Source organism: Saccostrea echinata, unplaced genomic scaffold (assembly GCF_033153115.1).
Source record: "Saccostrea echinata isolate AGI-Se365-2 ecotype Australia unplaced genomic scaffold, CSIRO_AGI_Sech_v1 ptg000001l, whole genome shotgun sequence".
NCBI lineage: Eukaryota > Metazoa > Mollusca > Bivalvia > Ostreida > Ostreidae > Saccostrea > Saccostrea echinata.
The window spans coordinates 23,287,759-23,309,956 of NW_026889750.1; the positions used below are offsets into that span (position 1 = coordinate 23,287,759).

Genomic DNA, 22,198 nt, shown 5'->3' on the forward strand with positions numbered 1-22,198 from the left:
TTTGTTTTAAAAGTATGATTGATCTTTTTCCTTTTAATATACACTCAGGGTAAAAAAAAAGTATATATTGACTCGCGTAACTTTCATGGTTGTAGTTACATTTGAAAATGAAGAAATAATGAAATAATGAAATAATGAAACGTTGAAGGGACTGGTGTGTTGTATGGTTAGACAACGCCTTGCACATGCAGAGGAATTTACCACAGGTACTCTAGGACAGGTGTGAAACCCCTAGGGCATGCCGTTTCCTGCTCTTGCTCTGCTAATCCCTATACACAGGAAATGATCGCGACTAATACTTAATACACAAAGAAACAGAATATATTCAAGTAAACTTGGCATTGATTTTTTTTTCTTGAGTATTATTGATAATAATAAGTTTTAGTGATATACCCCCCTCCCCCCCCCCCCCCCCCCCCCCCCCCCCCGTTTTAATTGTTTCGTGAAGTTCATCACCATGCACATTCCATCTTCTGTAATTGGAGAAATGTTTAAATTAAAAACAAACCACTGTTTACAAAAGAAGTAAATATCGAGGGGAAACAAATTGTTATATTTTATTGATATCTTTTATAACGTTCACGCGCCTACTCACTGCAAACGCTCACCATCGAATATTACAGCTTTCCGGTCATTCGACAATTTCAGGGAAATGCTTGCACATTAATACAGTAAAGTGAAATTATTTAAATGAATTATATTGTTCTAAATTTGGTAAAAAAAAACAAACATGAACAGTATATAGATATATTTTCTTCCTCATAGGAATGCTGAAAACTGTTTATCGGAACTCGCACTGACTATTGTTTAGCACGTGTATGTAACATTGCAGTTCGCATATAATTTGAAAAGAGAAGTTATTAGAACTTATATTTCCGACATTAAAATTTGTCACGTTAAACTCTCAAATGACTCAGCTTATAAATAGTTTTCTTGATACTATTTAAAAAAAAGATGTCGCTTTAGTATTGATATATAACTTAACAAAATTAATAATAATAAATAAAATTTTAAAAAAAAACGATTAAATATATTCTGCTTTACAATTTTTTTTTTTTTTTGTTCATTCATTATTTTCACCTTTTGCGAAATACAAGAAAATACTTTCATAAATATACATGCACTGCGGGATTTTAATTTGTTTTTTTTAAAGAGGGAATTTCGCAAAATTCCTGTTCGGGGAGATAACTCCCGTTTGTTTACGATACTAGTTGATCGATGATTTAACCGCGGCGGGGACAGGTAGGTGATGAATTTCCCGCGGAGGGAACGCGGTTTACCTGTCTCACCTGGCCAAATCCAGCGTTGTGTTTATACCGCGACAGGGCGCGGGAAATACGGGATCCGCGTTGCCTTTACTGTACATGTATAGTCAATCAGATTAGAAATACAGCGACTATCAGAATTTCGGGCCGTAAAAAAGATCTGATTTTGATTAGATTTCAGGTGTAGGCGAATGTGTGTGTACTTAGGGGTTAGTTAATTCATTCAAGATTTATTATATTGTTCGTTTGGACGAAGGCTTCATAAAAATATACACACTGCTTGTACAGGTACACATCAATGAATGTTCAGATTAATTCAAAAATCGGCAGACATTAATTTATTTCAGTTATCTAAAGGCAATGTTATTTCCAGAGACATTTGTATTTTCTGTTTTTTGTCTCGGATTTTTCTTTTTTGTGATTTACCGGTTTACAAAGGCCTGTGATTTAACAGCTGTTCATAAACGCTGTCAATTAATATATGATCAGAGAAAACGAGACATCTCCCGGTAATTCATTTCTTATGGAAAATATATGGATTGACATCTTAGTATTTACCTGTGTAATTACGATGTTACAAACCGTGACAATGACTGGCCAGAAGGACTACCCGTTATGAAAACAACTCATGATCAACTCAGCGGACCTATAATTGACTTTAATATATGCTGTAAATCAATAAAATCATTTCAGTTTAACCGATATTTTATTGCAAAGATAATGGGAAAAAAAGACTTGGGATTTAGAATTTTTCTGAATTTCAAACGCTCGATATGCATATATTTGGGGCGCTCTTGCATATGCACTTATAAAACGTGCATGTTCTGTACTTGCATGCGTGTACATTGTATGTATCCGTAAAACCTTAAGAGAGCTGATAAATGTGTTCTGATTTTCAGAAAAAATAATGGGAACCTATAAATAATTACATGTTTATCATTTTGTTCGCATACAATAACAAGTTTAGTAGAAAAAAATAATTTGTTCAAGGTTAGGTGTCTAATAAATTTGTAATATTCAAATACAGTTACGCATGTATGTCTCATTCTACATATTTTGGAGGCGCGTGTGAATGTGGGATTTTGTATTTCCATACGCTCGATATGCATATATTTGGGGCGCTTTGTATATATACAGTTGTACATTTTAAGGGCGTCGACAAAAGAACGTATATTAGATTACATACATGTACATTTAAGTTTCAAAAGTTCCATTACTAGTAGGAATTAATTAAGGTTACATATTTTGAATTTTATTATGAATAAAACAGACAATTAACTCGATGTCGAGAAATAAATTGTTTATAAAAATAACTATGCAACTTTCCTGTAATTCAGCGAATAAAATATTAAATAAAATACATTAGCGATTTTATCAAAGATATTATGAAATAATCTGAAAAATTCAACATATTTATCCACTCATGACTTAGTTTACAAAATGAATTTGGAATGGCCATTCTATGATTTGTTTTGTGTATGACTAGGTCGCTGGATCACACACGCCGATTGATCCCCGGTGACCTTCTTTGCCACGCGCTATCGAGGGAGGTGTTACATAACTGTAAACACACAAGGTGAATGTAAAAGGCGCACACTTAATGGGTGTAAATAGTCTATGCTTCAAAGTTATGTTTTATTTTCTCAGTATATTGTTTGTTTTTATATGATAAGAAGAAAAGGTTATCTTTTTTCCCTTTTTTTAGTAGACTGGCTTATTCGACTTTGAAAAAAATGAAATAAAACGAAAAGTTGTCAAAAAATAACTTGGAAATAAAGCACAAAACACTTCAAGAACCTTATTCTAAAGAATATTAGCATCTAATGTAGCCAGATTTATTATTTATAGTAAGTTTATTTTAGTTACACGCATGAAAGCTCTCGTTTACTTGCTGAATGAAAACAGTTACCTGTATATGGGTCAAGCTTCTGGCGCATTTAAAACACAAGACTCGAACAAAATAACATTTTCATGAAATCAATAAAATGTTAAAAAACAACTTTTTTTACGACAGCCATTTCGAAATATTTACCGTTTTTGAGTTATAAAGCAAAAACTTTAGAGGGCTCCAGATCCCTAATTTGAGGGGCCAACCCCATTTTAGTGGTGTCAAATGAAAGGCCTTGAAATTGTGCACAACTTTTATTCTACATGTCTTATCAAAATATTTTTAATTTTAAAGATACAAAGGAAAATATGTCTAAATTTTCGCTCTTTTAGGCGTTCTAAATTTTGACCCCTAATTAGCGCCATTTTGAATACAGAAATCAAAAAACAAAAACCGATGTGCACAACTTCAATCCTTCTATTATCTAAATTCGGTAGAATTTCTGCTCCAGCTTTTGTAGTCTCGGAGCCTTTGTCTGGAAATGAAGCCTAATAAATTTTCATTTAAAGGGCAATAACTCATAAGCGGAAGTGACTTTTTGAACTGTTTGACAGCATTCTGATGGAGTTTTGTAACATCTATAAACTCTGCAAATTTGAGCAAAATCCGTTGAGAAATGAGCGAGATATGAGGTCTCAAAGTTGGCGTCTAGGAAAAAGAAGAAAAAAAAAAAGAATAATAATCTTAACCATCAGAATCAGTAGAAGGTCTTCCGTTGGAAACGGAAGACCTTAATTATGAGAAAAAAGACAGTCCTACAACTGGTTTAGCACATAATATTAGCAGTTAATGGTGCAGCATATTCCTAATTAAATGTACACATGTTTAATACTGTTACCTTCTCTATCATCTTTTTTCATTCTAATATTTATATTAGATATATATTTATACAAAGGCATATTTTTTTTTTAAGAAACCAAAGACTGTGATTGAATCTCGCAGAAAAATGAATGCATTAGCTACTTGTAACAGAGAATGCAACTACACAGGCTAATTGTGGACACTGCAGTTTAATGCATTAAGAAATGATGGCATTTGAAAGGTTTCACTGTATGAACATTGCTTTTAAATCATCATTTTACTTAGTATGTGTACTCTCTGCTTATTTCTTTCAGGTATGATTCTTCATATAGACAGAGAAGACAAGACTTTACAGTTGTATGCCAGTGACACATTTTCATACTACAGAGCAAATGCTATTGTGGTTAGGAGAATAGGAACACACAAGATCAAAGTACTGTTTCCTTCTGGTAAGAATTTGCCAAAAAAAAAAAATGGATTTGAAGAACTAAAACTTGTTGTCAACTTTTTATTGGATGTTCAAATCAAAAGCATACAGTGCGTAAATAGTTAATAAAGATCCTGATCCTAATAATGAATTTCAATCCTGGTTCGCAAACTTGATCAGGATCAAAGTTCATTATGGAGGCCAGGGATGGGGTCAATTACATAGGAAAGTAATTAATTAAATTACAATTACTTGCCCAAAACCTTCAATTAAATTACCATTACCATTACAAGGATTTTGAAATGTAATTAATTAAATTACAATTACTTTGCAAGTGTAATTAATTAAATTACAAATTACATTAAGAAAAAACATATAAAAATAAACAATGATAAATAGTCATGAACGTTCATTTATATTCATATAGATTCAGTTACTATTTTGTACATTAAGTAAACATTGTTTAGATGTTAATGAAATTTTTAAATATCATGTCCCCTAACCTACATCCATCAGGTTTAAAGATTTTTCTGCCACACTGAGTATTTCACACTGGGGCATTTGTGACAGGAGTACATAAATACTGACTAATAGCAATTTAAGTTTCAGGGCTTAATTGACCCTTTTTGGTACAGGGTCCTGTACCCTTTTAATTGTGAATTTTTAATCGAAAAAGTGGCAAAATTGGGAAATGTTGTTTGCATATGTTGTTGACATATTTATTTGTTGATTAAAGAGTTAAACAGTGGACTTGTTCCCCATATACACATGATATATATCTTTAAAAATGATTGAAATTTCAAAACATGTTATTTCTATATATAAACAGCATCAAAAAATTGAATTTGGTCATAAGTTGGGAATTGTTACCTGAATTTTGGGGAAAAAAGAGCCAATTTTCAACTGGGACACGGTCCTTTTACAGGACCTGGATGCTGTTTTACCTTATTTCATGTGTCCGTTTTTAAGCTTTCTGATATATATATTTATGCAGAACAATGGATGCGTTTTGCCTTGTTTCCTGCTTTTTTCATCATCCTAAGCTATACATCTCAAAATGTTATAGTATTTGACATATTGTGTGTCAAACTACTGTCTTTCCACAAATTTTTGTTAAAATAGAAAAATTGGTGTTATCATTCCAAATTATATATTTAAAAAAAGATTTGTGAGAAAACATAGTCAGTGTGTATGTACAAAACTACCATTAGGTAAAGTCATCTCTATTTAAGGTAAGTGTCAGTATGTACATGAACCAAGGGCACTAATTGGCACCTGTTAATCACTTCATACACAAGCTGTAGGTATGGCAAACTAAGGATTAGAAGCCATTGGACTGGATATTTCAAGTGTCAATTCATAAACAACTTAATCAAAATTCTTAATTTTATTTGTACATTATAAACAAGGAGATAAATAAAATTAAAAAGTTTTGATGACAATGCATTTTAAGGAGGAAACAGCAATTCACTAAATAAAGAATATATATAATTATTTTTTCAATTTATTATAGAGCATTTTGTCCTAAAAATCAGTTAATCTTTCCTGAATTAAGTATATGGGATTGGAAAAAAAAAGGGGGGGGGGGGCTATTTCTCATTTATTTTTAAACACCAGTGTAATTGAATGTAATTGAAAAGTAATTGTGAATTACATGCTTTTCTCAAAAGTAATTAATTAAATTACAATTACATGTAATTGAATATTGGACCAATTACACATTACTTTCAATTACATCGAAATTTGTAATTAATTACTGTCAATTACCATTACACATTACCATTACCCCATCCCTGATGGAGGCATTACTTTCAATTTTGAACTTCGATTAGTCGGATGGATCAGACAAAGTTTTGGTTTTCGGTAGGAAAGCTGGTAACAAAAGACAAGGGTAAAACAGGCTCATTTTAATTTACAATTTTTTTCAAGTTAATTGCCAAAAAGTTTTTTATTGAAAATAATCGGACAAGTAAAAATTATTTTCGGACAAGTGAATTTCATTGTCACTTGTTCAAATGTACAACTAAGAAAATAATGTTAATGTAGAGCCCTGAATGTCTATATGGGTAATATCTATGTACAATATAATATTGCAAAACAATTTCAACTCCTCTTGTAGAGCCATAGGATGAAAATGTGTGAATATGAGTCAACATCTGTACATTCCTTTCTTTAACAATTAAGGTCCGACAATGGAGTTTGCTGTTAACTTAGGAATGATGGAGTTGACAGCATCAATTCCAGAAAGTTTGTCCTCCTCCACTATCAACAGTGGACTTCTGGGAAATATCAATGGCAATATGACAGATGATCTGATAGATCCAAATGGAACCATGCTATCTACAAATTCAACAGAACGAGAAATATTTTACAGCTTTGGACAGCAATGTAAGAGTCATTTTAAAAAAGAGAACCATGCAAAATTTGTAAATTTAATAATGAAGATTGAAGTAATGAAACAGCTAGTTGTCATTACCAATGACAGCATGTTCATTTTGCTTTCTGGGTTGCTCTAAAGAGCTATATGTGGTATATGCATATATTTGCCCCCATAAAAGTAAAATTGTGAAAAATTTTTGAAATGTACTGAATTGTATATATATTGTATTAAACAAATCTGAATTAACAAAAAAATATTATAGTTTCAAAGTAGGTTATTGGCAATTTTTGTTTATATATATATATGTCACAAACTATTTGGATTTTGCATTATTTTTCAGAAAGAGGACAAAATGGACAAAATTAGTTCAATTTTTACTATATAATTTGTAGAGCACAAACCTGCTCTATAACAATATTAGGGATGGGTATCAGCAAAAATTTCGTATCGTGATAAATCATGATTTTTTCCCAAAAATATCACAATAAATTGTGATATTTTTACACATAATTTTTACTAATATTTTAAATGAATTTCCTTAATATTTCTTAAAAATATGCTATAAAAAACATAACTTAACTTTTTAAATTTTTATTCATTTAAGGTCAAGATCTAGTAAATAAAAGGAGCCTACAGATTTCTCAAATTTGAGAAATAAATTCCTTTAATGAAGCTTTATAAGTATAGCTTGGTCAAATAAGGTGTTTCGGGGCATAATTTGTAGGTAGACAAGATGAAAAATCATATTATAAACTGTCATTTTCATTGAAAAATTAAGATAATCAGTCATGAATATGGGAGTTTTTTCCATATCAGACAAATTAAATGTATCCAGATTGCCTACAGTCTCTCAGAAAACGGTAATTTGTATGTTCTTAGCCTCTTCTTTAAAATAATATTAAATTGAATATAGGTTTCGGGATTACTTTTCACATGATTTCAAAACGGTAATTTGTATGTTCTTAGCCTCTTCTTTAAAATAATGTTAAATTGAATATAGGTTTCGGGATTACTTTTCACATGATTTCAAATTGAATTCCAGGAAAATACTTTATTTTCTACATAATTCTATTACAGCCGTAAAGTGCGGGAAAAAAGAAAGTTTAATTTGATTATGACATCATAATGGATCTAGCATAAAAAATGCAGTCTAAAATCATTTACTAGATCTTGACCTTAATATAAAACATGTTTGGATGCCGTTGTTTAACTGTTTTCAACATTTTTTACACTTCCTGTAATTGTCATTTAATAGTGTGAACAAATAAATGAGTAATTTCTGGAATTTATAGTTATGTACCAAATACTGGTATTTTAGTCTCCGTATCACGATACGTATCACGAAATAAAAAATCACGATATACCAGTATACCGATAAAATCTCGCATCCCTAAACAATATTCACATATTTCATTGGTATTATCACTTTACACATTATATCGAAACATTGAGTTAGAGCAGACCTCGTTGACTTTTACTCAAAATATCGATGTAATATATTGTTACCTTTTTCTCTATAAATCATGGAAATTTTGAATTTACATCATTTTCCTGACATCATATCTACGCAGTACAGTTAAGGTGCTAAATGGAAATATCGGCAAATTTTTATACTCCCCGCAAACGAAGTTATGGGGGGTATATTGGAATCGGCATGTCCGTCTGTCTGTCCGTCCATCTGTAGACGAGATTTTATCCGGACCATTTCTTGGAAACTGTTGCAAGGATTTGTCTGAAAATTTGTACACTTATTATTCGCCATATGAAGGTGTGCACCTGGTATTTTCATCATGATTGGATAATTTTTTTTGCATTTTACAGGTGTTTTTTTCCATTTTTATTATGTGGTTTTGTCTGGATCTGTTCCCAGAGACTATTGCCTAGATTTGTATGAAAATTTGTCTAATTTGTACACTTATTATTTACCATATGAAGATGTGCACCTGGTATTTTCAACATTATTTGATAGTTTTACTGCATTTTACAGGTTTTTTTTTTTTTTTTTCATTTTTATTGATTTAGTCATTTTGGGTTAATGTCTAAGGTTTGAGACATAGAATCTAGAACATCTGTACAAAAATGTGAACTACAGCTTAAAACTACTCTTTGGAACTAAATAAAAATCACAAAGTATTAAAAACAGTTTTTACATTACACAGCAGATAGTGTAAATCCATTTGTCCCTTGGGAGTAATGAGTGGACATGCATCCAGTTAAAGATTAATTAATGAGTTCAGTGTGGGAAGCTGTTAGGGCATCTCTGATCAAGCAGGTCTTATCTATATCTCCTGGGAATGGGGCAGAAAGAAATAAAGATCTCTGCATGTTGTCTAAGTCTCTTGTACTTTATGTCTGTCAAAATACATAGTTACTGGAACCAGCCTTTTATTTTTAAAATGAGTTTGACAAATAGGTATTAAAATAAATTTGATTTTGTATAATTAAGTATGATATTTTTTTTCAACAATCAATTTGCAGAGTGTCATGTCTCACAAAGATGACAGATAGTTGCAAACTATTTTGTCAATGTAATAAAAAACACTGTAATTATTAGTATTGATGTTTTATTAGGCTGCACCTTAGTTTCATTCATTAAAAAAATATAACGAGTAATTATATTTTCACTCTAAATGTTTAAGCAAATTGTGAACACCTCTCACATCTAGAAAACATTAGTGATTTGGTACCTTCTCTGAAAAATCCAGTGGGGGGTATTTGTCCCTTTTGAACAGTTCTAGTTTACATAGAAAAGACATTCTTAACAAGGATGAGCGATTCTTTTTAGGACTTTGCTATTATCATACAAATGTAATGTGGTTGAAAACTACATGTTGAGGACAGTTAGATTTCTTATTTAGACTTGCCACGTAATGTGGCAGTCACGTGATTTTAGCAAATATACCTGCAGTATTGAGGTCTTCTATGAATTCCAATATTGCAAGGGCATAACCAAGTTAAAAATCTAAATTTAATTTATCATTATTTTCAACACTCTTTGTAGTTTGTGAAAAGTGCTGCAAACCTATATAGATTCTACTATCTAATTGCTAAAATTACATTTGTTAGACTGTATGCTGAATATTTTGCTGGTCAAGTACATTAAATATAGATATAATTAATTCATTTGCAAGATTCATCAGGTTCGCAGCACTTTTCAAATATCTTCATACCTCTTGAGTTTATGTGTAAAAGCTTGTCATAATTCATTGAGGGTATGCCCTTGCAATATATCGAATTATTATGACCCTTCTATTACCCTTCAATGAATCTGCATACAAATATTTGGCAGTATCGCTTGTCTAGGGAATGTATGGGGAGTATATGAATAAAATCATAAAATAGACATTGCATCCAAGTTAATGGCCTCTTATATGTCTGCAAATAATATTTTATTTAATTACAAAATACATTTTTCATTGTATAAAATACTACTTGATACACCTCTCACTGCATACAAACTGTGTCAAATTTTATGATATGACGTCACATTGACAAGTGCATTGCGATCAGTGAATTGTTTATAATTATATTGCTGTGTGGGATTTAACCAATGACAAAAATACATGCAATAGTAAGTATTGATGTAGTTTAAAGCTATTCAACAGTTTAAAATAGAAAATCATTTCATTTTGTGGTAATTTAAAGAACATATATTTTTGTGTGATGTCATAGTAAGCATTTCCCGTAAAAATTACGCCCCTCCTCCTTATTGTAGCATTAACTGTGCTGCGTAACATATGGCACCATAGCTGTTGAAAATTTTTATATTTACATTTGCTGTGTTTTTCTACTAGGCCAACTGTGCAATTGATTTGGAAGTCATTTTTGTGTATACTCACCCGTAGAAATATACACGGTGAAACTCGCGCTAAAGTGACATCACAATGAGGCTACAGAGACGTAAATAAAAATGTAACAATATAGGGCAGCAAGAAATTCAAATATTGAGTATATTTTTGGAGCTTTTAAACTTGTAAAATGTAAATATAAGGAATGTTTTTAAGTTTAGTGTGAATTATTGGTGTGTAAATCACACAGACTTGCAGGTAGGCATATTTTTCATGAAGCGCTAGCGCGCTTCATAAAATATGCCTACGTGACAAGTCTGTGTGATTTACACACCAATAACTCACACAAAACTTAAAAACATTCCTTAAAATGATTTGTAGTCTGCAGATATACCCCTGGTTTAAAACATAATTATATATTTCTCTGTCAAAGTTTGATTTTAGGAGCAAATATTGGTCATTACCGAATATAGTCTTTTACTGATGTTGACATCTATAGACCAAGTAGAATATGTTTTGTTCTATGATTTTTGTTTTAGAAGGTATATGCAAAATCCTGAAGTATTTTAATTTTTTTTAATACCTTCTTGCCAGAAATGAGAGTGATTTTTGGATATTTTATACAGTTATGAGCCCAGTGACTGTCATTGTCTCAAGCCACAGTTCGGAGTCTGCATATACAGTTCTCTCCTACCCAAGGCTGCTTGATCACATAAATTGTCGTAATCTTGAATATTTATCTATGCTGTTACATCATGTTCAGCCAATGACAACATTTGTTTCCATCGCAATTGAAATCAACAATTGACATCATCAGAAAACAGAAAATATTTCGTAAACTGGGATTGGGTATTGAAAGGTCGTGTGAAAGTTCATTTTCTGACTATGCTTTACTCGCATTGGTCAATATTTTAATGAGCTACGAAGTATTTTCTTCTCATTCAACCACAGCCAGAATGGGAGAGGATTGTATATTTTGGCCGTGGTTTGCAACGATGAGTGACTGTGAGCAGAAAAAATATAATGCTGAGTGTTTAATTGCTACAGGTACCATCAATATGTCTGAATAATGTGAATATGCTTAGAGGGGCTCATGGGGTTGTAATGAATATTCTAGGTGACCTTCACTTCTGCTGTAGGTACGGTATAGGAGTCACCATCCGTATGTGTGTTTGTATTTGCAGGGCAAATTGATTGTGGTGCCTCCCTCTTTGTGTATCGTGATGATTCTAAATGTGAGGACTATCTGCACTCGGACTTTACTCCATTATTTCTGGATGATTTTACAAAAGAAGAGAGAGATAGAGCCATTGCTGTATGTGGTGGAGCAGATAAGATGAACTGTATTTTTGACTATCTAGCTACCCAGAATTCAGCAGTTGCTAACCTGACAAAGTCAACACATGCAGCTGCAGAAGAAGAAGCTGTGTTGGCAGGTAAAATGTCAGGCTTTAACAAGTAATTGTAATACCCCCCCCCCCCCCCCAATAAAAAATCTATAGTTTCTCAGGCATCAACACAGGTCAAACACTTTGAAAAGGGGGAATAACTCAATTTTTTAAGAAAATGAGTAATTGCTGTTTTGCACCCATACTAGTACAAGAATAGTAATTATAAGGTTCAGTTGGTATTATGATTTGTTGACAATGGAGAGAAATAATTCTTTCTTCAAAAATCAAAAGAAGAAAAAGGAAAACCTGCCTGCTGCATTAAATTTTGAAATTTTTGGCTTGAGAAACTAAAGATTAATTTTTTTGCCCTAGTATTATTTTTTTTAAATCTTCAAATAAGATGGAAAGGGGGACTAAAGGAATTAGTTTACTGGTATGTGTCCATGCATGCAGTTTCATCTCTAAATTTTATTTTAGAATGCTAGTATATGCATATAGATTATTTGTAAAATGCTGTAGAAAATATCAGTGAAATATTTTGTTGATATATGATTTCTTTGCTTGCCATTATTGAGCTAGGATTCTGTACTGTTTATTTATATACAATTTTCCATTACTTATATAGCAAATAATCTGCCCTCTATTGATGGGAATGGTATCTATTCCATTGTTGGTCAGCCAATAAACATCACAGCTACAGCTACTGACCAGGATGAAGATAAAGTGACCATTGTAATGGTGTCTCCTGTTAATGTTCTGTCATTGGAAGGGACAGGAAATACAAACTTAGTTTATCAGTGGACACCACTCAACATGACTCCTACACCTGTAGAGTAAGTTTGTGATTACTGATATTAAAATTAGGGGGAAAACGCAATCTTCTTTTTGTTGGACAGTTTAGTCTTGGTTAATAGGTTCATGTAATTTCAATTTTTAATGTATAATTTTACTCCATATAGTCACTTTATAGACATGGTATTTGACATGCTTGTGCGTGATGTTGGACAATGCAATGGGTATCATCCTGACATTCAACCTTAAACTCTGAGCTTATGGATATTTATTAAAGACAAATGTAGGGCCTTGTCCTGAAAGATGAGTAGGCAGAGCATGTGTGTGAAGTTCAGGGGACTTGGGTTTGAGTCCTGGTCTGGTCCATCACATTTTCTCTTTTCCTGTGTCATTTGGTGTCATAACCAGGATCTAAATATAATATTGACCGGTAAAAGACCTGCCACGGAAGAGTCTGGGTTGGTGTCTCTGGGGCAAAGCCATTCACGGGCATGGAAGTTGACTTGTTAGTGCATGGTATTTGATAATTGGGTACCATCCTGACACACAAAATTAAACTTTGACCTCAAGGACATTAAAGACAAATCTGGCAGTTAGGCAAGTTTGATTGCCAGTGGCCAGGTAGCGCAGTTGACAGAGCGCCTATCTAGTTTCAGAGGGCCTGGATTCAAATTCTGATCTAGTCAGTTGCATTTTTTTCCCTTCCTTTTCCACAGACAAGTAATCTTAACCAGACTTAGTATTTTTTTTCTTCTGTAGGCTTTTGATATAAGCATGATCAAGGACAGTCTTAAATGGTTATCTAAATGTACAAATGTTCTACACTTTACAGGTTATATGCCACTGATAGCAAACATGGAATATCGGGTTTGTTAACATTGAGTGTGTACCTGTGTTATGGTTGTAACAACCATGGCAGCTGTAATTACTCTCATGTCATATCCACCAGTGTATCTACATTCTTCATTGTTCCCTGTTCATGTGACAATGGATGGACAGGTAAATGTTTCACATACTGTAGAAGTACATGTACTTTTCCCTGCATGGTATTAATTTAGGCTATGTACATGGTCACAAATAATCCACAGAAATTTGTCCCAGCATACTGAAAGTACATTAAATGCATATAGTGGCATACTTAGAAATCTGAATGATTTCTACCTGCGGATTGTACACAAATTGTGATTCCGTAGAATTTTGACCTTGTGGAAAAAAATATGTTTACAGTACTCTTTGTATGCTTTTTGCTCCTTCTTAAATCTTAAGCTTTTATCAGAATAAATATCTCTCTTTAAGGCATTTTTGATTTGTACATGTATGAATGTATCTATATAATACAGGTGATTCTTGTGAGATTGATATTGATGGCTGTGCTGGTTCCCCATGTGATCCCCTCAGTAACTGTACAGACAATCCAGCAGCTGAGCACCAGTCAACAGGAAGGGCATTCAAGTGTGAAAACTGTCCTCAAGGATACCAGATGACAGAGACTTTTAAGTGTATTGGTAAAGCAGAAGTTTTAACTTTGAAAAGCACAATAAGATATAAAATTTCATTAATGATAATTTTGTTTTAATTTTTCAACCATTTCATATGCTAAATGAATTGAATTTTTAGCTAAACTTTCGGGGGAAAAAAGTGAGTCAGGAATAATTCCATCATAATTATACCTTAATGCTTTCAGACATAGATGAATGTGCAAACAATACCTTAAATGATTGTGACCAGATCTGTAGCAACACTGAGGGAAGTTTCACCTGCTCTTGTAGGACAGGATTCAGACTCACGGGTCATATGTGTCACGGTAAAACTCTTAATATAAATGACATTACGTAAGGTTGTAGTCAAAGTAAAGGGCAAGGAGGTGTAACGTTGATAAAATGCTCTTAGTGTGATGTAAATATGAAACACATCTGTGTAGTGTGACTCATAACCTAAAGGTGGCAAAATCTTGACTCAAGCTAAACCTATATTGGACTCTGAAACATTATTGTTGTGACACATCTAGACTAGGTTATGTCTTGTAACACGATTTAAATGAATTCAAATTTTAAGATGTAAATATGATATTTATACGCCGAAGGAGAGAGGGGTATATGTTTTACCCTTGTGTGTCTGTCTGTCTGTGTGTCTGTCCATAACAAATTTTTCGTCAGTTTTCTCAGCAACTACTCATTGCAGAAGCTTGAAATTTAAGCACACACTGTTGAGGCATGCCATATGGTGGGATTCATTTCTGTACGAATCTGATGTCAACTTCCTGTTTATCTGTGCGTCTGTCCGTACCATACATATCAAATTTTGGTCGCAGTTTTCTCAGCAACTACTGATTGCAGATGCTTGAAATTTTAGCACACTCTTTGATTAGGCATGCCATATGGTGGGATTCATTTTTGTACGAATCCGATGTTAACTTCCTGTTTATCCGTGCGTCTGTCCGTACCATACATACAAATTTTGGTCGCAGTTTTCTCAGCAACTACTGATTGCAGATGCTTGAAATTTTAGCACACTCTTTGTTTTAACTGCAATAATGTAGCCCTCTCCGATTTTTTTTTGGGGGGGGGGGGGGGAGAGGGCTACAACTCCTTAATATCTCCGTAATGGTGCAAGTGCGGGAGTGATTCACTACCGCACAGATTTCGGCTCAAAGGACAAGTGCACTTAAGCAATGCTTAATGGGCCCTTTTCAGTGCCGTATTACTTTAGAATATATTACCAAATTGTTCTCTTTTTGGTAATAGTTAAACACAAGTGGACATTTCTAATTAAAATCATGTTAAAACATCACCTAAATCAGCATGGATTTGAAACAAATGAAGTTTTTTAATGCATATAGACACCCCAAATCCGGAAAAGTCGTACCGAACCTATTTTGAGTTTCGTTTATTTAAATCAAGGGGAGGAGACATTTAAATTGGACACTTGAACAATCTGATGGTGGATCATTGACAGGTGCGTTTGCCGAATGATACTTCTTGCGTTATTTTACCTGAGAAAAAAATCGAATGAAGTTGTATAGATGCCTGTAACTATAGCGTTCAAACTAAGAAATTTGCACGCTTGCATTTGAAATAATACAATAAGTATTACCATTAGTTCCTTTAAATTTTAAAATGAAAAAAGTGTATTTAGGTGGCTTTCAATACCGGTACCACTGTCTTGCATGAATGTTAAAAATGTTTGACGCTTTTATTTATGATGACATATTAACGACACTAAACTCTCCTAACCTTCCTGTGATCCTAAAACCAAATACATACAAACTTCTCTATGTGGCACGACTTCGATATAATGATACAAAACGTGGCTATCTTTTACAGTGAGCATCTTTGAGGAATGTTTACCTGGGTAGAACTCACGTGACAACCGGTATTTTAAATAATTTATTCCACGGGTGGGTTCAACATAGGTCATACAGGTAAATATCTCTCGCTTGCTATAGGAAAAACATTGAACTTTTCATACAATTTTAATATTTTAAGTACAAGCCTAATCTTGTACAAATTTCCTACTTTCACACAAGTTTTGTAAATGTATAATGCGTTTTTTGTAGGGATGTCAAAATATTTATTTTCTTTAGTCGAATAGTCGATTGCATTATTTGAACGATAGTCGAATATATTCGAAACTAAAATTTTATTTCAAACTCCACTTATTTAACCCAAAATCCCCCTTTTTTTTAATTTATTAAAAAGTTACGTCAAATGTTACACACAGATGTTCACATGGACCTAAAATGTGGATAGTGTGTTTTTATTTACTTAATATAGACTGCTAATTTCTCCAAAATGCATGATTTCTCCGTCAATCATGTTCATAAATTGGTCTGTTAAGTCGGTTTTTTAGGAAGCATAAAAAATGACTGTGTGATATATCTTTTTAAAGCTTATTAAAATGATTGGGGGGGGGGGGGGGGGGGGACACACGGTGTCTGTGATAATGTTAAATATTTGAATATACTTTTTGTACCAACAATCAAAATGTCTTTAAAATATGTAAAAGAATATTAATTTTATAATAATAACCGTAGTGTCCAAACATGTCACGGCTATAATGGGTACATGGTATGGTTTGTTCCCATGATATGAGATCAAGTCCAATTAATAATTTTACAAAGAAAGCGCAGTATAGTGAGATAATTTTAGTACAAAAACAACACATTAATTGACAAATAATTCTCGCGGAAGTAAAGCATTTCCAATCACTGTACTTTCTACATGTAAAGTCAGCAGTTTTTAATGAGGAAAATTATCTTATCGACTGTGTCTGAGGAAAGACGGTTTCTCAATTTTAGGATGAGAATTCCATCCCTTTATCACTCTTTTATTGCATTTAATTATTCGAACGTCGTTTTGTTATTCGATCGTCGGCCCTTTCGACTGATAGTCGAATAGTCGACTATTCGTTGACATCCCTAGTTTTTTGTCAATTGCACAAGTTTGTACAACGTAAGGCTGACAGTAAACAAAAGCTTCGAAGTGAATGACCGCCCTCGATTTACTATAGAAAATCACGAATGTCGACTGACCCCTACCACATTGTATGGCTTTGCTCTTTGTATATTCATGAATTTCAGCGATAAAATTTGTTGAATCTTATGGTTTAAATATCAATTAATGATCTTAGATGGAAAATTATGCTTGATTTGATTCTTCATTTTTAGCTCTACTGGTCAGAGACCAGAAGAGCTTATGCGATAGTAAGGTGTCCGTCGTCCGTCCGTCTGTCTGTCTGTCTGTCTGTCTGTCTGTCTGTCCGTCTGTCTGTAAACAATTTTTCAAAACGCTACTCCTCCTACAGTTTTGGTCGGATTTCAATATAACTTGGCACACAAGTAGACTACACTAAGATACATAATGTAGTGCATCGGTTTTTGATTTCGATGGACGGTGTTGCCATGGTTACTAAAAATAGAAATTTCTGTGAAATTCCTTTAAAACGCTACTCCTCCTACAGTTTTGGTCAGAGTTCAATATAACTTGGCACACAAGTAGACTACACTAAGATACATAATTTAGTGCATCGGTTTTTGATTTTGATGGACGGTGTTGCCATGGTTACTAAAAATAGAAATTTCTGTTAAATTTCTTTAAAATGCTACTCCTCCTACAGTTTTGGTCGGATTTCAATATAACTTGGCACACAAGTAGACTACACTAAGATACATAATTTAGTGCATCGGTTTTTGATTTCGATGGAAGGTGTTGCCATGGTTACTAAAAATAGAAATTTCTGTTAAATTTCTTTAAAATGCTACTCCTCCTACAGTTTTGGTCGGATTTCAATATAACTTGGCACACAAGTAGACTACACTAAGATACATAATTTAGTGCATCGGTTTTTGATTTCGATGGACGGTGTTGCCATGGTTACTAAAAATAGAAATTTCTGTTAAATTTCTTTAAAACGCTACTCCTCCTACAGTTTTGGTCGGATTTCAATATAACTTGGCACACAAGTAGACTACACTAAGATACATAATTTAGTGCATTGGTTTTTGATTTCGATGGACGGTGGTGCCATGGTTACTAAAAATAGAAATTTCTGTGAAATTCCTTTAAAACACTACTCCTGCTACAGGTTTAGTCTGCTTCTAATATAATTAGGCATACAAGAAGACTATACTAAGATACATAATTTATTGCATTGGTTTTTGAATTCGATGAACAGTGTTGCCATGGTTACTTAAAATAGAAATTTCTGTGAAATTCCTTTAAAACGTTATTCCTCCTACAATTTTGGTCTGATTTCAATCTAATTTGGCACACAGTTAGAATACACTACGATACGTAATATGTATTTTTGTATTTGGGTGAGTGGTGTTGTCATGGTTACTGGTACTAAAAATAGAAATTTCCGTGAAATACTTTCAAAATGCTACTACTCCTAGTTTTCATTTGATTTCAATATAACTTGTCACAAAAGTAGACTACATTAAGATACATAATTCTATTTATTGTTGCATGTTGCAATGTTTCAAATCCAAGTGCTACTTTTCTTTTGTTATACAAACAGACCAGTAGAGCTACAGTCTCATCAGAGACTTCTGGTTTCACATTTTACCGGGGCCCATAAGTGCACTCGTTCTTATCAGTAAGTGGGTATTTTATTAACATATCTTACCTGAACTCATAAAATGTAGTTATGCAAGACATGAATTGATCCAAAAATATACAGAACAATCTGTATATCGGTTATTTTTCGTGTATGTCAACATCACAACTTGAATTTATCCGCCATGTTAACTGACCTTGATCAATTTTATTTTGGGACAACCAATGAGAATACAGGATCTAGGGGAGCGGATCATTGAGGATTTCCCTTATTTTAAGCATGAATATCACTGTTTATGAAAAAATATCCCATGGAATGCTTTTATTTATCGATGTTTAGTTATATCATACAACACAAATATTTATCAACACCGACATTTACTTTATCAAGTGATTCTAAATTTCAAGCGCAAGTCTCAATGCATCATGCGAGAACTGTCATGGCTGCTGAGGAGAACGACTGGTAAACACGCAGTTTTATTTTACTTGGTTTTCGCGTATAAAGGGCTATGATGTTGAAAGTGAATAAAAATTCCGTCTCATTGGAAGTAAGTTGAATGCAAAAACAATTTATTTTGCCTGCAGTCGCCCGTATCTAAAAAATATATTTGCACCATTACGGAGATGCAGTGGAATTGTAGCCCTCTCCTGAAAATATCAGATTAAAAAAAATCTGAGAGGGCTACATTATTGCAGCTATCTTTGTTTAGGCCTGCAATATGGTGGGATTCATTTTTGTACGAATCTGATGTCAACTTCTTGTTCATCCTTGTGTCTGTCCATAACTGAACTTGTACATTCACATCACAAGCGGGGGTATTAATAGTGAGCATTGGCTCACAGACTTCTTGTTATCCTTGTATAATGTAAATGCTGCTGACAAATGTCTAATGTAAAATTGCTTTTTCAGATATCAATGAATGTTCTGAAGGTACCAACATGTGTGAGCAGAAATGTCATAATACCCAGGGTTCATATTACTGCTCTTGTATGCCAGGCTACAATCTGCAGCCCAATCAAGTTTCCTGTGTTATGGAAAGTATGAAGTTATTCTGACACAAATATTGTTTCTGAAAACAAAATCATGAGTCAATTGATGTCAAATATACATATACAATACAAAAGATTATTAAATAGAATTTGGTCACCTGCGTGGCGCAGTGGTAGAGCGTCTGCTCTAGAGTCACGGAGTAAGGAGTTGATCCTTATGTCGTGGGTTCGAATCCCACTGTGGGACGTGGAGACCAGTCCTTTGGATGAGACCGTATGAATTGAGGTCCCGTGTCGCAGTAGGTGCTGGCACGAAAAAGATCCCTCACTGCTCAATGGCCCCGAGTTCTAAGCATAGGTCAAAATTTGCAGCTCATGATATCGATCTCCACTGGCAAGTGGTGGCGTCTCCATATGAGTGAAATATTCTTGAGAGGGATGTTAAACAACAAAACAAACAAACATAAATAGAATTTGCAGTATTTTTATTTTGAAAAAACTTTAAATTGAGAAATATGACTTTTGCTTCAGGTCCTGATGTGCTGTGTGCTGATATGAATTGCTCACAAGAGTGCACTGTAAACAGCACCGCACACCCATACTGTTTTTGTAACCAAGGATACAGCCTGCAGTCAGATGGAAAGAACTGCACAGGTACACTGTAACTATTATCTAAAAAATTTAACTAGTTTAGAAGAACTAAGCAAATGTGGCGAGTGTTGCATTATGGCCTATTGGTGCAATTTGGATCTATAAATACAATTATATTTAGTTTAAGTACAATGTATATTCAGTTGAAAAGCATATTGTCGCAGAGATACATGTAAATAAAATAAGTGAAGTTTTCTACTCAGTTCATAAGTTTTTAGGTCACCTGAGTTACTCAGGTGACCTATTGCAATCTGTTTTCATCCTGTTGTCATCTATGGGTAGAGAGTGGAGAGGACTTATATAGGCAGTGCCTGCTGTCCAATCCAGTTATGTTTAATCATAATAAATATTGTTTAAATTAAATGGGTAGAGAGGAACATAAACTGTGAATTTCATGGTCTGCAGCTTGAAAATTAATGCTATCTTTAAACACTTTCTTCTTTACTAAAGGATATCAAACTCAACTTTTTGGCATGATTGTAATAAGCATGGAGCCCTCTACCAAAAGTTTGAAATTCATGGCCCCAGGGTCAGAAGTTCTGGAGTTAGGGTGGGGTTCTATTGATCATATTGTGAAAATGCCATTTATTCTCCAGAAAGCTTCTTCTCTCCTCCTTTATATTGAGCAGACAAACTTAGTGTATGATTATCATGAGCAAAGATACATGTACCTCTTCAAAAATTGTGAAATTCACTCCCCCCCCCCTCCCCCAAGTCAGGGGTTTAGGCATTAGGGCAGAAATCTATTGATTATAGAGTGAAAATACATTAATTTTTTTAAAAAAAATCTTCTTTGCTCCTGGGCATCTAGGAGGCAAAAAGAGTAGTGTTTTACCAGATTGTTTTGGTGCTTGGGGAGGGCTCTCTTGATCTTTTAGGAAAATTTGTACTATATTGAGAGAAGTTAAATTATTCCCATTTGCTATTCACCTGTGATAATTAAAGTAATTAATGTAATTGATAGGTCAGTTGAGTAAAAGAATTATACAAGAATTTTTAAGTTATAATACAAAAGTAAGTATTTGAAATCATAGTCTTTATAAATATTGGTCAGATAGACTTGTAAATAATAGATTAAATAAAATTGAGACAAAAACATCTTTGCACATTAAATGTTCTTCAAATACCAAGAGAGACCAGTGTGAGATGTGATGGCTTTAGGTTATGTGCTCAAGCACTATTGTTTTGTAAGACTGCATGGTGCTAGTGATAAATGGGAGTGTATTAGCACTGGCAAGTACAGGCAAGTAAATAGATCTACCTCATATGTTACTGAGTACTAGGCTATTTTGTTGATATCATCCTATTTCTCTTACTTTTGGGCAGCATATTTTCTGTCAGTTTGTTTTATTTTATACTTCTATGAATCCTTTACATTGTTGTATTATACTCAGGTGTCTGTTAAGGCCCTTGGGCCTCTTGTTTATTCAGAGGGATCTGTTTGTTTGGGTTTTTTTTGTAACTAACTCATATGACATATAATCTATGTAACACTTAGGTAACATTGTACATGTTACAAATCTGCTTGTAGTGTCATGTCTTCAACAGTTTCATTGACAATTTAAAAATAGATGTGGATGAATGTCAAGATGCCACACAGTGCCCACAAGTGTGTTCCAATACAGATGGTAGTTTTACCTGCAGTTGTTACATTGGATACAAGCTGCAAAATGACAAAAGATCTTGTCAAGGTTTGTATGTATTTTTATATGAATTGTGTTATATCGTTCAAGAAATTAAAAGAAATTAATCTTTATCAACCAGGACCA

At 33.4% G+C, this 22,198-nt stretch overlaps 1 protein-coding gene across 1 annotated transcript in view; it reads left to right on the plus strand.

Annotated features, from left to right (window-relative positions):
* The window catches only part of LOC133195952 (mucin-like protein), a 47,614-nt gene that overhangs the window by 20,526 nt on the left and 4,890 nt on the right, over nt 1–22,198 (plus strand). The window contains exons 8-17 of the mRNA XM_061331940.1: nt 4,269–4,403; nt 6,566–6,769; nt 11,734–11,985; nt 12,566–12,773; nt 13,565–13,731; nt 14,073–14,237; nt 14,417–14,536; nt 19,699–19,827; nt 20,310–20,432; nt 22,001–22,120. Of these exons, the coding sequence (XP_061187924.1) occupies nt 4,269–4,403; nt 6,566–6,769; nt 11,734–11,985; nt 12,566–12,773; nt 13,565–13,731; nt 14,073–14,237; nt 14,417–14,536; nt 19,699–19,827; nt 20,310–20,432; nt 22,001–22,120 (1,623 nt within the window). The remainder of the gene's footprint in view (nt 1–4,268; nt 4,404–6,565; nt 6,770–11,733; nt 11,986–12,565; nt 12,774–13,564; nt 13,732–14,072; nt 14,238–14,416; nt 14,537–19,698; nt 19,828–20,309; nt 20,433–22,000; nt 22,121–22,198) is intronic.